We start from the raw sequence: 17,090 nt of genomic DNA on the forward strand, positions 1-17,090 counted from the left end.
TATTCCAGCATCACCAGATCCTGGTTAATCTATACACCAATCACATCTCTCTATTTTTGCTGCCTATCCCTCAACGTCTGCAATGTAACAATGATAATATAGGGAATGGAGAAGCAAGAGATAAGAGAGAGGGGAAGCCACGATGCATAGTTAGATTCTACCGTTGATATGTTATTGCAAATGAAGCTTGTTGGGTTTAGCAATGACTGTTTGAGAAGTTTAAGCCTGTACATTCTGGAAATAGCCCAAAGGTTAGTGAGTTCTTCTGGCTAGAGTGAGAGAACGGAAATACACAAGTGCCAAATGCAAAATATCCCAGCAATGAATCAAATCATAAGCAGCAGGGGTATCATTGAAGGCAAATGGGAGAGTGGATTATATTAAGAGAGATTGTTACCCCAAAACATAGGAAGAGGCAACTGGAAATGATCAGAGAGTCCAGGGGTGGGTGCCTCAACCCCACCCCCGCAAAACCCAATTTCATCCCCATCAGGAACCCAGTCTTCTTCCATCAGCCGGGTCTAGCAGAAAATTGGAACACTCAGATTCCTTTGAACAAGTGGATGGGGAGGATTTGATTAGACTCAAGGTTTCCCTGTGAGATAGGGAAATCTGCATGAGGCAAGTGACTGTTCTAAATGAATGTCACACACTAAGCTTGACTCAGTCACCTTTTTACACCTTTATTACTAAACTGTCACTAAGCTCTTACTGGTCTCTGTGACTCAGTTAAGTCAAAACAATGTTCTCACCATTGGAACCCAGCCTGGCTTAACATTCATGAGTTGGTTGCTCTGCTACAGGAAGGATTCTCTCCACCTATCTTCTCCTCTATGTACCTTCGATCCACCTCCCCCTCTCCCTATTATTTCAGTACCCTCTAGGATGCTGCTTGGCCTGCTGTTATTTCAGATTCTCCAGCATCTGCAGTTCCCATTATCTCTTATACAGGAAGGATATCGTTAAATTGGAGAGGGTTCAGAAAAGATTTACCATGATGTTGCTGGGAATGGAGGGTTTGAGTAATAAAAATAGGCTGGACAGGCTGTGACCTTTGTCACTGTAGTGTAGGAGGTTGAGCTGTGATCTTATGGAGGTTTATAAAATCATGAGTGATATAGGTAAGGTGAATAGCAAGGGCCTTTTCCCCCAGGGCAGAGGAGTTGTATTTTTAAGGTGAGAGGAGAAAGTTTTAAAATGGACATGAAGGACAATGTTTTTACACAGAGACTGGTTCGTGTGTGAAATGAACTGCCAGACAAAGAGGTGGATGCAGGTACATTTGGACAAGTACATGAATAGAAAAGGTTTAGAGGCGTATGGGCCAAATGCAGGTATGTGGGACTAGTTTAGTTTGGGAAATTTGGTTAGTGTGGAATAGTTAGTCCAGGGTCTGTTTCCATGCTGTATGACTGACTCCATAACTGAACTGAACCTTCCTGTTTATGTTTTTGGATTTTTTAAAATTAATCCATAGGATATGAAAGTCACCCAAAAGGCCAACATTTGCCCACTCTCATTGTATTTGAGAAGATGATGCTCTTCTTAGAGAAGTTCACTTATCAGCACCAACCTAGATATTGTCTGTCTGGCTGCATTTGAATATGGATTGCTGCAGGACCTGAGGAGTCATGGTGCTGAAAAATGTGCAATCATTGACAAACATCCCCACTTCTGATCTTATGATGGCAAGAAGGTCATTGATGAAGCAGCTGAAGATGGTTGAACCTAGGATAGTCCTGGAGCGATGACCTGGAGCTGAGATGACTGACCTCCAAAAACCACAATCATCTTTGTGTTAAATTTCCACTGAATTTCCATAAAGTCAATAAAATTTACTGATTACAGTCTGGAATTTCCTTAATAATAGACTTCCAAAAAATCACAATTCCTTCAATTAAGAATCTTTCCCTCTTCTCAATCCTAAATTATCATGCCCTTAGCCTGCGAATGTGTTCCCCGGTTCTGGACTCTCTTTTAGCAGAAACAGCCTCTCAGCATTGATCTTCTCAAAGCCCCCCTCCCATTTTGTACATTTCATGGGATTACCTTTTATTCTTCAAAACTGCAAGATGTACAGTTCCATTCTACTCAATGTTTGCTCTCAACTCAATTGTCCACTGCAGGAATCAATCCAATGAACCTTGTTGCATCCAATTGAAGGCAGGTGTAAGTTTCCTTAAATATATATGCCACAATACTTCTCAAGGAATCTTACCATTACATTGGAAAAAAAAGTGCATATTTTTGTTGCAAACTCCTTGCAATGTGTGCCAGCATAACAATTTCTGATTCCAACTGTTTGTTATACCTTCATATTACCTTTCTGTGGTTGTTGTTCAAGGACATCCAGATGCATCTGAACACTCACAATTAATTAACTGCAAAATACTGTGGATGCTGGAAATCTAAAACACAGCACGCTGAAGAAACTCAGCAGGTCTAGAAACATGCATGGAGTGAAAAACAGAGTTACTGTTTTGAGTTTGACATAACTCCTCTTCAGAATTGCAGTCATAAGCAAACAGTAACTCTGCTTCTCTCTCCTTCGATCTTCCAGACCTGTTGAGTTTCTCCAGCATTTCCTGTTTTTAAACCCCATTTAATGGTTCCTCACAAAAACATATTTAGTGCTTCCATTCCATCTACTGTAGTGAAAAGCCTGATGTTTTCCTGCAATTTTATCCATGTGTCACTTCCTGCACACTCATGTAATCTATATCCAATTACAGTCTGTAGACCCTATTTAAACTCAAATGAAGTGGTTTGGAGTGGGTTAAAATATTATCTTTTGTATCTTCTAAAAACCTAACTACATAATATGTAATTACAGATATTATTACAGATTGTAAATAGTTGTTATAAATAACTAATTATTGGCATAAGCATAATAGGCTGAATTCATTATAAGAGACGGAACGGGAGAGCACTTGGAAGATAGTATCAGAGACAATAGGAACTGCAGACGCTGGAGAATCTGAGATGACAAGGTGTAGAGCTGGATGAACACAGAAGGCCAAGCAGCATCTTAGGAGCAGGAAAGCTGACATTTTGGGTCTAGACCCCTTCATCAGAAATGCATTTCAGTAAGGGTCTGGGCCTGAAATGTCAGCTTTCTTGCTCCTAAGATGCTGTTTGGCCTGCTGTGTTTATTCAGCTCTACACCTTGTTAACTTGGAAAATAGTGACAGGATTCAACACAGTCAGCATGGATTTACGAAGGGAAATCCTGTTTGACAAATCTGATGGAAATTTGTGAGGATGTAACTCGTAGTCTGGATCAGAGGAGCCAGTGGATGTGGTTAACTTGGATTTTCAGTAAGGTTTTTAACCTTTTCAATAAGGTCTCATATAAAAGGTTAGCATGTAAAATTTAAAGCGTACAGGTTGGAGATGGTGTGCTGGAATGGATTCAGTGGTTGGCAGACAGGAAATAAAGAACTGGAATTAAGAGGTCATTTTCTAACTGGCAGGCAGTGTCTAGTGGGGTACCGTAGAGAATCATTGTTTGAACCTTAGCTATTCAGCTGTATATTAATGATTTAGATAAAGAAACTGTGTCATACCTCCAAGTTTCCAGATGACACAAAGCTTGGTGGGTGAATGAGCTATGAGGAGGATATGGAAACACTTCAGTGTGATTTGGACAGGCTGAATGAATGGAAAAATACATGATATATGCAGTATCCAGTTGATTATTAGCATACCCAGCCAGTTATTCTGTGCTGTGCAGATGTTCCATTACCCTTCTAGACAACATCTTCAGTAAGACCTCTAATTGAAGAGTTGGTGTTTTGCTTCCTTCCGAATTTATATGATCCTCTGGTGTGATGATCCTGTCACTTCTGGTTCTGTTGTTTTAGCAGCGGGCTGACATAGATTCCGCATACAATGTTTATTAATAGATTCCTGTGTTGAGAACCAGGTTTCCAGAAATTCCCTTGCATGTCTAGTGTCTGGCAGGAAGCAGAACACCAACACTTCACTTTGAGGTCACACTGATGCTATTGCCTAGAAAGGTAATGAAATGTTTACACACTACAGAACAGGCTCAGCGAGCTAATGAATAACTGCATCCACAGCCCAAGCTACAAATTTTAAGTCCTTAAAAGTATGCAGTTTCGTGTGGGTAAATATGAGATTATCCACTTTGGAAGCATTAGCAGAGAGGCAGATTATCATTTCAATGACATTAGTTCAGGAAAGGGGGAGGTGATGGGACTTTGGTGTTCTTCTATAGAAAGTGAGCAGGCAGGTGCAGCCTGCAATGAAGAAGGTAAACAGTATGTTGGCCTCAGAGTAAGAACATTTGAATACAGAAACAGGGATGGATTGGTGAGCCCAAACCTGGAGTACTGTGTATAGTTCTGTTGCTTATCCGAGGAAAGATATTCTGGCTGTGGAGGGAGCACAAAAAGGCTTCCCAGACTGATTCCTGGGATGACAGGACTGACATATGAAGAGAGAGAAAAGTTTGATTAGGACTAATTCACTAGCATTTCGAATGAGGGGAATAGCATAGAAATCTAGAGAATTTTTAGCAGGAATGGATAGGGTAAATGCAGGAAGCACATTTCTGTTGACCAGGGAATCCTGAACCAGGGCTCATCATTTAAGGACCCAAGGTAGGCCATTTAGAGACATACAGTCATACAGCATGGCAACAGACCATTCGATCCAACTAGTCCATGTTGAACACGATCCCAAACTAAACTAGTGCCATCTGCCTGCTCTTGGCCCATAGCCGTCTAAATCTTTCCTATTCATGTACTTATCCTAACATCTTTTAAACATTTATAATTGTACCCCGCATCCACCAATTCCTCAGGAAGTTCACTCCATATGCAAACCACACTCTGTGTAAAAAAATTTGCCTCATATCTTGTACAAATCTCCCTCCTCTCAACTTAAAACGTGACCCTAGTCTTGAAATTCCCCATAGGGAAACGACTACCATTACCTCCAACTATACTTCTCATTATTTTATAAACTTCTATTAGGTCACCTGTGAACCTCCTATGCTCCAGTGAAAAATGTCCCAGTCTATCCAGCCTTCCTTCATAACTGAAACATTCCACATCTGGCAATATCCTGATAAATCTCTTCAGAACCCTCTCCAGCTTGATAGTATTCTTTCTTTAACTGGGCGACCAGAACTCAACATAGTATTCCAGGAGAAACTTCACCATTGTCTTGTACAACTTCAACATGGCATCCCAACTCCTCTACTCAAAGGACTGAGCAATGAAGGCAAGTGTGCCAAATGCCTTTTTAACCATCCTATCTATATGTGATGCAACCTTCTTAGAATTATGTACCTGCATTCTTAGGTCACTATGTTCTACAACACTACCCAAGGCTCTACCATTAATTGTATAAGCCGCCTTACCCTTGTTTGTTGTACTAAAATGCAATACTTTGCATTAATACGGACTGAATTCTGTCTGCTATTTTTCAGTTTATTGACCCTTTTGATCAAGATCCCTTTGTAATCTTAGAAAACCTTCTTCACTAAGGTTGATGACTTGCTCACCGAGCTGGCTTGTTTTTGTTCGGATGTTTTGTCACCATGCTGGATGACATCACCAGTTCAGCCTCCAACAAAGTGATGTTATTCTACTCAGCTTGAAATTTATACTGTCTGGCCCATTGTGGTGAGTACTGTCATTTCTGGTTTTGATCTGCGTGGGTTTATATATGGGATCCAATTCTATATGTTTGTTGATTAAAGTATGGATGGAGAACCATGGCTCTAGGAATTCCCATGCATGTCTATGTTTGGCTTGGGCTGCAATGGCTACTCGGTCCCAGTTAAACTGATGGCCTCATTGTCTGTGCGTACACATATTATTAAGGACAGCTTGTCATGCCATTTTGCTGCTAGCTGATGTTGATGCATTCTGATGGCTCGTTTCCTTCCTATCTGTCCAATGTAATGTTTGTGTCATTGCAGAGACTAGAACACACCACCTTCCCCCACATACAATCTAAACTGTGGATCCGGTATGTGGATGACACATTTGTCATTATTAAACACAACAAATTAGAAGAGACCCACCACATCATTAACAGTGTATTCACAGGGTTTAAATTGACAAGGGAAGAAGAAACCAAAAATCAACTTCTGTTTCTAGATGTTAAGGAAGAATGACTGACAAACGGGGAGTTCCAAACCTCAGTATACAGAAAAGCAACCCATACAGATCAAATCCTCACCTTCCACAGCTGTATTAGGACACTATCTAAATGGGCCACAACTCACTGCAACACCAGAATTATGCCGGGAATAAGAAGAACACTGATACAAGATCCTTGCCTTAAACGGATATCCCGCAACTTCATCCACAGATGCATAAGTAACAGACAACAACAGGAGGACATAGTACGCCCTAACACACATACCACACTTTCCCACATCAGGAACATATCGGAACTGAAAACAAGACTCCTACGACCACTCATAGTGCCCACAAGCCCCCAGCCACTCTATGACAAACACTCAAGGATTAAAGACTACATTCCCACAACATGCAGAACCAACATGGTTTACAAAATACCATGCAACGACTGCCACAAACATTACATCTGATAGACAGGAGGGAAACTAGTCATCAGGATACACGTCAGCTAGCAGCAAAATAGCACAACAAACTCGTCTTAACGTGTACATTCATCAGTGAATGAACAAATATATAGAATTGGACCCCATATACAAACCCACACAGGTCAAAACCAGAAATGATAGTACTTACCATAACGGATTGGACAGTATAAATTCCAAGCCGAGTAGAATAACATCACTTCATCTGATGATGAAACATCTGAACAAAAATAAGCCAACTTGGTGAGCAAGTCAACAACATCCACAATCCGAGCTACAGATCTTTGCCAATGCTTTAAACCTTCTTCACTGTCTACAATTTTTGTGTCTTGTGCAAACTTACTAACCATGCCTTCTATGTTCTCATCCAATTCATTTATATAAATGGCAAACAAAAGTGGACACACAACCAATCCCTGTGAACACGGCTGGTGTCCGGTCTCCAGTATAGAAAACAACCCTCCACCATCAATCTGTCTCCTGCTGTTATGCCAATTATATATCCAATTAGTAACCCTGAATCCCATGTGACCTAACTTTACTAATTAGTTTACCATGCAAAACCTTGTCAAAAGGTTTTACTAAAATCTAAATAATCAACTGCTCTGCCACCATCAATCTTTTTGATAACATTCTCACAAAAACTCAATTAAGTTTGAGAGACAAGATTCTCCTCATACAAAACCATGCTGATTATCCCTAATCAATTTTTCCCTCCCTAAATGTCCATAAATCCTATACTTTATAGTCACCTCCAACAATTTACCCACGACTGAAATCAGACTCCCAGGTCTGAATCTCCATGGTTTCTCCATACAATGTTTCATAAACAGCCATCCTCCAGTCATCAGTCATCCTGTTTCTCTCTGTCAGCCTGGGCTCCCTGATTGAGGCTGTTAATCTGGTCCAATCAGGGAACTCATATTTTATGACATTAGCCTGGCTGATCTTGTTGCAATCACTACACTCACCACCTTTCCTAGCTTGCTGTCCTTCCTAAATGTGATGTACCCTCTGGGTCATGGGTCATGGATCGTGCATTTTGCCCACTCAGTCAATTTCCTTATTCACCTCGAAGACTCCATGTCCTCCTCACCACTCAAAACCCCACTTAGTTTTGAGCCATCAGGAAACTTGGAAATATTTATATTTGAATTGATATATCTTGTGAATAACTAGATCCGACGCAATGATTCCTACAGTACTCCATGAGTCAACATTTTACATGCTTAAAATGGCCCATTTATTCTGATTGTTTCTTACTTTTCACTAATTCTCAATTCTTGCCATTATATTATCCTAATCCTGCAGGTTTTGATTTTACACAATAACCTTATCTGAATTTTTATCAAAAGTTTTCTGAAAATCCAAATACACCTCATCCCCTGGTCTCTCCTCATCAATTTTACCAGTTACATCTCATGGACCCTGACAACATTTTGTAGAGAAGACTGGTGCTTCAGAATCACCCACATCTTTGAGCCAAGCTGTTCCAGTATAGCAAAACATTTATTCAAGCAGGTATGTTCAGACCACAAAAAACAAGGCAATTTGTTTCAACTTGCCCAATTATTCTTGATCATCAGCGAAGTGATGAAAGTCGGTGTGGATAGCATTGTCAAACAAGACAGACATATCTAAAATAGCTCATTTATGTTGAATTTGGGTTCCTCCAGCGTGACTCAACCTTGTAACAGCCTTAGTTCAAATGTAGATGAAAGAACTGAATTTCACATTTAGGCGGCATTTAATTGAAGATGGCATCAGGAGCTTTCTTAAAATGGGTGTTAATGAGAAAGCTTTTCACTAGTTGGGAGTCATACCTACCAAAAAGGAAGACCATTCAGGTTTCTGGAGACCTAGCATCTCGGCACTAGGACATTGCTACATGGGTTCTTCAGTGTAGTGTCCATGACCTAACTAACTTAGGTCATTTCATCAATGACATTTGTTTCATCATAAAATCATAATTAGGGATGTTTACCAATGACTGCACAATCAATGTTTCTTACTACCTTGACTCCTCAGATACTGAAACAATCCATTTATTTGCAACAAGATCTTCACATTTAGGCTGATAAATGACAAGTAAGAATGGCATTACACAAGCAATGGCCATCTGAGAACGGCAGAATTAGAGAATCCCAACAGTGCAGATAGTCGTCACACGGCATTGATCAACTTTTCAAAGAACATCCTGCCCAGACCCAGCCTTTCCCAACCTATCCCTGTAACTCCACATTTCCCATGAATAACCTACTCAGCCTGCACATCCCTGGACACTATGGGCAATTTATGTTGGCCAGTCCACCCTAAACAGCACATCTTTGGTCTTTGTGAGGAAACTGGAGCATCTGGAAGAAACTCATGCAGACACAGGAAGAATGTGCAAACTCCTTACAGATGACCTGGAATCGAACCTCAGTCCGTGTTACTGTGAGTGTTAACCACTGAGCATGAACATTGCGCAATCATCAGTGAACATCCCCACCTGTTATGGAAGCTCATTGATGATTTAGCTGAAAATGATTGGGCCCAGGAAACTACCCTGCAGAACTCCTGTAGAGATGTTCTGGAGCTGAGATGACTGACCTCCCACAACCACAACCATCTCCCTATGTCCCAGGTATGAATCCAACCAGCAGAGAGTTTGACCCTGACACCCATTGTGGCAACATTTTCATGCAGAGGCTGGTACTTGTATGGAATGAGTTGCCAGATGAAGTGATGGTGAACATAGAACAGTACAGCACAGGAACAGGCCCTTCAGTACACAATGTTGTGCCAAACATGATGCCAAATTAAACTAATGCCTTCTGCCTGCCCCTCATCCATATCCCTACGTTCCCTGCACATCCATTTGCTTATCTAAAAATCCCTTAAATGCCCCTATTGTATCTACCTCTGCCAGCACACCTGGCAATGCCTCCTTTGAACTTCCCCCCCTCACCTTAAATTACCCCTTGTATCAGACATTTCAACTCTGGGAAAAAGATTCTGACTGTCAACCCTATCTATGCTTCTCATGATTCTGTAGACTTCTATCGAGTCTCCCCTCAGCCTCCACTGCTCCAGAGAAAACAACCCGAGATTTTCTAGCTTCTGCTATAGCTCATACCCTCTAATCCAGGTAGCATCCTGGTAAAGCTCTTCTGCATCCTTTCCAAAGCCGCCACATCCTTCCTGTAATGTGGTGATTGGAATTGAATGCAATACTCTAACAGTAGCCTAACCAAACTCTGATAAAGCTACAACATGGCATTCTGACTCTTGTACTCAATTCCCCAAAAATAAAGCCAAGCATGCCACACACCTTCTTTACCACCCTATCTATCTGTGTGGCCACTTTCAGGGAGCAATTGACTTGAACCCCAAGATCCCTTTGGTACATCAGTGCTGTTCAGGATCCTGCCATTAACTGAATTCTTTTAGTTCACATTTGATCTCCCAAAGTGCAGCACCTCACACTGACTCCATCTGCCACTAAACTCCATCTACCATTTCTCCACCTGATCTTTATCTCCATGTATCTTTTGACAACCTGCTACACAATCCAAAACTACAGCGATCTTTGTATCATCTGAAAATTTACTAACCCATCCATCTATATTTTCATTCAAGTTACTTATACATATCACAAACAACAATGGTCCTAGTGTAGACCCATGTACCTCGAGCCAGAAATACATCCTTTCACCGCTACAATCTGCTTTCCAAGGGCAAGGCAATTCTGAATCCACGTGACCAAATCACCATGAATCCCATGTATTTTAATCTTCTGGATGAGCCTATCATGAGGGACCTTGGCGAAAGCTTTACTAAAATCCACATAGAAGCATCCACTGCGCTATCCTTGTTAATCACCTTTTTTTTAAAAAAAAATTCGATCATGTTAGAAAAGACATGACCTTCCCTGCATAAAGCCATGCTGACAGTCCTTAATTAGCTCATGCTTTTCCAAATGCGCATAAATCCTATCCCTAGGAATTCTCTCCAGTAGCTTCCCAACCATGGATGTGAGTCTCACCAGTCGACAGCTGCCTGGATTATCCCTATATCCCTTCTTTAACAGAGAAACAACATCAGCTACATGCCAGTCCTCCGGGACCCGTCCAGTGGTGAGCGAGGTTATAAAGATCGGGAACAAAAATAGAAGTTGCTGGAAAAGCTTAGCAGGTCTGACAGCATCTGTGAAGAGGAATCAGAGTTAACGATTTGCATCCAGTGAGCCTTCCTCAGGAGGATATAAAGATCTTGGTCAAGGCCCAAGCAATCTCCTCACTTGCCTCTCTCAATAATCTGGGGTAGACGCCCTCGAGCCCTGAGGACTTGCCCACCATAATGCACTTCAAGAGACCCAACATCAGTTCCTTCTTGATCTCAAAATGCCCTAGCATATTAGCATGCTCCACGTAAATCTCACATGCATGGTATGCTTGAACACATGATTTAATCCATGTATGTTTTGCACTTATTACCATTTAACCAATTGTAATTCCACAAATACAGTGCTTCTGAGGTTTGCAGAGATCAGTCACGTGGGTTAGAGGTAAGTATAGAGCAGAGCTGATGGTTACTGTATTGGTCATAAACACGGCTGTATTATAATATTTTCTGATTTAAGTTTTAGTCTGTTTGCGAATTCTAGGGGTCATAATGTTAGAATCTTACTCGAGGATCAGAAATGAGTCGGAAGAAAATTGAACTGGGAATGATGAACATTCAGCACATTTTTGTGTAGCTTATGATATGTTCATGTTCTTTAGAGACAAATAATGTATTAACAAATTGTTGAGAAATATTGAAACCAGGAGCATGAGTAAGACATTCAACTGAGTCTGTTTTGCTATTCAGTATAATCATGGGTAATCCTTTACCTCAATGCTTCCACCCCAGATCTCTTGACGCTTTGTATCTTGAAATCTATCAATTTCTTTCTTATATATATTTCATTGAAATAGTTTCCATCACCTCATGTGGTAGAGGCTTCCATAAGTACATTCCCCTTTGAGTGAGGAAATCTTATCTCTGGCCAAAATGGTTTACCCTGTATCCAGAGACTGCAACCCCTTGTTTTAAGCCACCTGATCCCCTAGTCAGAGGGAATTTCATCCATATATCCAATCTGAGGAATATTTGCTACTCGCCAGTCCTCTGGTACCTCTCCACTGGCTAGCGAGGATACAAAGATCTTGGTCAAAGCCCCTGCAATCTCCTCTCTTGCCGCTCTCAATAACTTGGGGCAGATATCATCCGACCCTGGAATTTTTCCACCTTAATGCTCTTCGAGACCAAACACCATTTCTTTCTTGATCTCAATATGCCCGAGTATATTAGCATGCTCCACATAGATCTTACTATCCTCCATATCCTTCTCCAAGGTGAATACCGATGCAAAGTACTCATTTAGGATCTTGACCACATCCTCTTCCTCCAAACACAAGTTCTCTCCTTTAATCTTGAGTGATCGCAGCTTCTCCCTAGTTATCCTTTTGTTTTTAATGTATGCCTAGAATGTCTTGGGATTCTTTAAAGATACTTGGTCAGGTCATTTCATGACCCTCTTCTTGCTCTCTGAATACCTTGATGGAGTTCTTTTCTGCTTTCTTTGTATTCCTAATGGGCCCTGTCCAATTTTAGCTTCCTAAACCTTACATATCCTTTCTTCCTTCTGACTAAATTCATAACCTCCCTCGTTATCCAAGACTCACTTACCTTGCCATCCTTGTTTTTTCTCCTTACTGGAATATGCCGGTCCTGAATTCTCATCAGCAGGTCTTTAAACAGCTCCCACATGTCAAATATGGACTTGCCTGATAACAGCTCCTCCCAATAACACTCCCAGGTTTCTACCTAATACTGATGTAATTTGCATTCCCCATCAAGTTTAGCACCTTCCCACACGGTCCTGACTTATCTTTATGCATAGTCTTAAAATTTAAGGATGCTGGTACAATTTCAACATTTAAAAAGCATCTGGATTGGTACTTGAGTGGGAAGATTTAGAGGGATATGGGCCAAATGCTGGCAAATATAACTAGATTAATTTATGCGATATCTGGTTGGCATGAATGAGTTGGCGTGAAGGGTCTGTTTCCGTGCTGTACATCTCTATAATATCATTTTTTGAAACCAAGTTATTTGTGGAAAGTGATTTATTTGTACAGGAGGGCATGACAAATGTGTCCTCCAACGAGTGAAAAATAAAATTTATGTTCATAAAGAATTATATTCATAAAGAGAGCTCATCAGTCTCACAGTGTCATAAAATTGCCCCTGATCAGACACTAAGTCCTGGCTCTGTGTCTTCCACCAGTGACAGAAGAGGAGTGACTGGTTACTGGGCATTATTCAGTCATACTCACAGGACTAACGTTGCATTGTGTCACTGCTAGAGAATGTGACAATGCTTAATGCTGGCTAGTGTCCACAGGGATACTCAGGCAGTTGGTGATGTGGATTCAGAGCCAGCGCTAGCTCTCCACTGATCACCTCAGTCTTGAATGGAAATTCAAATCATCACCAAGAAACTAACGTAACTGCTCATGGTCACAATTTGATATTTCTGCTTGCAAAGCTTTCAGAATATATTAGACAGAGATCAGTTTTAAAAAAAAATTATTGCTAGCTCAACACATCCGAAACATTAAACGTGTAGCTCATAAAATCAGAGGTCGTGGTGTTGGTGAGATTGAGTGGTCAAAGCCAGATTTTGTACAATTGGAAAAGGCTATTTCTGTGAAAGAGATAATGGGAACTGCAGATGCTGGAGAATTCCAAGATAATAAAATGTGAGGCTGGATGAACACAGCTGGCCAAGCAGCATCTCAGGAGCACAAAAGCTGACGTTTCGGGCCTAGACCCTTCATCAGAGAGGGGGATGGGGAGAGGGAACTGGAATAAATAGGGAGAGAGGGGGAGGCGGACTGAAGATAGAGAGTAAAGAAGATAGGTGGAGAGAGTATAGGTGGGGAGGTAAGGAGGGGATAGGTCAGTCTAGGGAAGACGGACAGGTCAAGGAGGTGGGATGAGGTTAGTAGCTCTCTCCACCTATCTTCTTTACTCTCCATCTTCGGTCTGCCTCCCCCTCTCTCCCTATTTATTCCAGTTCCCTCTCCCCATCCCCCTCTCTGAAGAAGGGTCTAGGCCCGAAACGTCAGCTTTTGTGCTCCTGAGATGCTGCTTGGCCTGCTGTGTTCATCCAGCCTCACATTTTATTTCTGTGAAAAAGCAGCACAGCCTTGGACTTAGTATTCAGTTTTTAATTATTTTGGAGTATGACCATCTCCTTCAATGTATTTTACGCATTCCCTCACCCCGGGCCCTGACTTATCATGGGTTGCTTTCAGCAAAGCCAACCTATTTCCAGCCTCTCATGGGCCCCATTATCATTTAGCTGGCTTATATTTTCACAAAAAGAGTTTTAAAAAAACTGTGGATGGTGAAAATGAGAATCAAAATCAGAAATTGCGGGACAAACTCAGAGGGTCAGACAGCAAGCAGAGTTAATGTTTCAGGTCTAGTGACTCTTCTTCAGAGGGTGTTCTGAAGAAGGAAGAAGAGTCACTGGACTCAAAATGTTAATTCTGCTTTGCCTCTGCAGATGCTGCCAGGCCTGCTGAGTTTCTCCAATGACTTCTGTTTTTGTTTATCACAGCCTTCACCTGACCTGGATTAGTCTCAGTTAACTCTGTCCTCAGTAATGTCACGTTGGAAACTGACTGAAGGTATGTGACAAAATTAAAGTTTGCAGATTTTGGGGGGTTAAGGAGAAGTGTTTGAGAGGTTTTCCAACCTCAGTTTGCAGCAACTGGAGGATCCTGAGGCAACAAAGTGACTGAGGGAGGCATGAAAGATGGTGAGACAGGAATCAGCTGGAGACACTCTCGTTTTGCTAAGCAACTGTGTGAGAAGCAAAACTGAGGCCAGGCCAGAAAAATGAATGGTTTCTTTTTACAAAGAACAGATTTTAAACAAGCAACATTCGAGTCTCAACAGATTTCACAGAGAGAAATTCAGGCATAAACACATGGAGAACAGAAGCTTCTTTGTGAAAGCAGGATTGGGCCAGTTCCTTGGACTGGTATTTTGCGTCAGAGTAATAACACAGAATGATCCAGCTTAGCTCCAGCCTCTTCAACTGCTGAATCGCTGAAGCCACAGACCCTGCTGAAGTCCTGGTCTGTGCTGTGTTGCCATGTCATCACCATTCTTCTCAAGTGGGAGGACAGGCAGTTAAATGGAGCACTCAGCACAAAGTGTCCCTTACTATGCTGAGCACGTACAGGATCCAATCAATGTAAGGTAAAGTGTTTGTCATGCAGCTCAGACCAAACGCACAAATCCTGTCATCAGTCAGCCTGTGATACTCGCCTGTCATTCATTTAATGATGTTAAACACAGACCCCAAGCCCTGGCTATAATCCACAAACTCTGCTGACAGTTAAAACCTTTTATACTTGGTGCCCAGCATAGGGAGGAATTAATGCAGGGGGCTTCCAGTAATACATTCTAATCCAGAAAGTAGCAAACAGTTTAGGCAAAAAAATTCTCCTACTTAAGAACAGCAGCACCCAGAGTAAGAGTCAGAGGATACATTATAAAAATATAAATGCTGACATGATTCATGTGTCTTCATGGATCTAGGGACAAATGGGTATTGTTCAGAGGCAGCCAAGGTTTCTCAACACTTTTAGTCTGATTTTTATCCAATGTGACCTTCAAATATTCTCCGATCCATTCCAGCATGGACTAGGCTGAATAAAGCTTCCTTCATCAACTTCAACAATCACTTTAACATGAGGAGATTCTTCACTAGATCTCATAACAGACATACCTGTAGCTCTGCAAAACTGGATTCACCTCAGTCTACTTCCAAAGGCAGTTCAATTGCATACAATTGTTACAAGAACCAATTCAAAAGTGAGTTTGCAATTTCATTTGAATTGGTCATGACTATTGATTGAGACAATGCAATATTGAACTAGATATACCCATCCTGTGCCACACACATCATTCACCATGTGGAAAGGATTTATTCTCAGGACAATATGAAATTTGGGACTTACTTCAGCCACTGAAGGAAATAGGGTTAGGCCTGTGAACACATTCAGAAATTCTGCTCCTAAAGGCCTATATACTTATCTTTCTCACACAGTTGAACAGTTAACTCCAGTAAGTGGAATTCTGCTTTATTTGTGCAGTTAGTCTTGCTAATCATTTTACTCTGAGTTATGGAGAGTGAGTCAGATGATTTCACAGCCCAGTGGGATGTTGGATGCACTCTAACTGGAGACTTTTAATGGGAAATGCGTGGACACCCACAGCTGGGCAGATCAAGAGTCAGGTGCCTTCACTATCCCAGGGAGCTATCTGCTGTTTCCCCAGTCCAGCTTTTCCAAATTAGACTTACTGCTGCAAGAAGAGATTACCAATCAGAATCAAGGGTTTTGTTTTGAAATAGTCACGTGAAGAATCAGAAGCTGCTCACATTGTTAATGGTAACAATCACTGAGGCCCCAACAAGAGAAGCTGCCTCCAGACAATGAATTGAAAACTAAATTCAAATACTAGAATAAGACCTTTAGACTTGAACTCACCTGCAACAGAAATGATGAAGGATGCATCCATGGCATCAATATCCAATGTTTTAGCCCTGGCTGAGAGATGAAAGTAAGGAATAAAGTACGCTAACTGACTGAACACCACTGAGAATGTGTAAATACTAAAGAAAGGATCCTGTAACAATGAGAAATCGAGAAGCTTCTCTTTGGGAGGAAGGCTTTGTGTTCCCTTGCCCCTGCTCGAAGAGCTAACAGATGCAGTGTGAGCTGTTCGGAAAGTTACTTTGTCCAGAAAAGCTTTGCTCTCGTGAGAGATGCTGGATTCTGTCTCCACTCGGGAATGGTTAATGTTCAGGTTCTCATCCCTCAGGATACAGCTGTCATGATTCTTGGAAATATCAAGGTGACCAATTGCTGAATGGGACACGCTGGGATTGCTAGTGATTAGGCAGCTTTCTGAGTGCTTCTCTAAGATGCCTTGCTTCACTCCTCCGTTGTGAAACAGGCAGCTGTTTGGAGCTTTGAGTATTGTCCTGTCACATGGTGATTGCGAGAAGGTGGGCTGGTGCTCATGGAGAGAGATGGGTCGAAGCAGCATGCTGGTAGCAATCAGGTTCAACATTATACCTCCCAAAATAAGTAAAGCACCTGTAAAAATGATACAAAAAAATGTGTTAACAAACCCATCATACTTTTTAGATCCCGGCACAGCTTCAAGTTGGCGAGGTGTTGATACAGTGAAATCAGGATGAGTCAATCACAGGTGATCTACCCACACTGGGAGCTTTCAGAGAGTAGAGGAGGATCCTCAACTCCATTTGTCTACAAATACACTGCCCACATGAAACAAATCCCTAAACAAATCCAAAGTAAAGCAGCAAAATGTGAAAAATATCTATTTTCATGTTTCCATCTCCCACTCCTGT

General features: G+C 41.5%; 1 protein-coding gene across 4 annotated transcripts in view; it reads right to left on the reverse strand.

Annotated features, from left to right (window-relative positions):
* Nucleotides 1-17,090, reverse strand: part of slc16a4 (solute carrier family 16 member 4) — a 98,892-nt gene that overhangs the window by 9,178 nt on the left and 72,624 nt on the right. For 3 of the 4 annotated variants that reach the window (XM_048553324.2, XM_048553326.2, XM_048553323.2), the window contains one exon: nucleotides 16,201-16,812. The exons of the other annotated variant lie outside the window; for it this stretch is intronic. In XM_048553324.2, the coding sequence (XP_048409281.2) occupies nucleotides 16,201-16,812 (612 nt within the window). The remainder of the gene's footprint in view (nucleotides 1-16,200; nucleotides 16,813-17,090) is intronic. 4 annotated transcript variants of the gene reach the window in all.

Source organism: Stegostoma tigrinum, chromosome 21, assembly GCF_030684315.1.
Source record: "Stegostoma tigrinum isolate sSteTig4 chromosome 21, sSteTig4.hap1, whole genome shotgun sequence".
NCBI classification, from domain to species: Eukaryota; Metazoa; Chordata; class Chondrichthyes; order Orectolobiformes; family Stegostomatidae; genus Stegostoma; species Stegostoma tigrinum.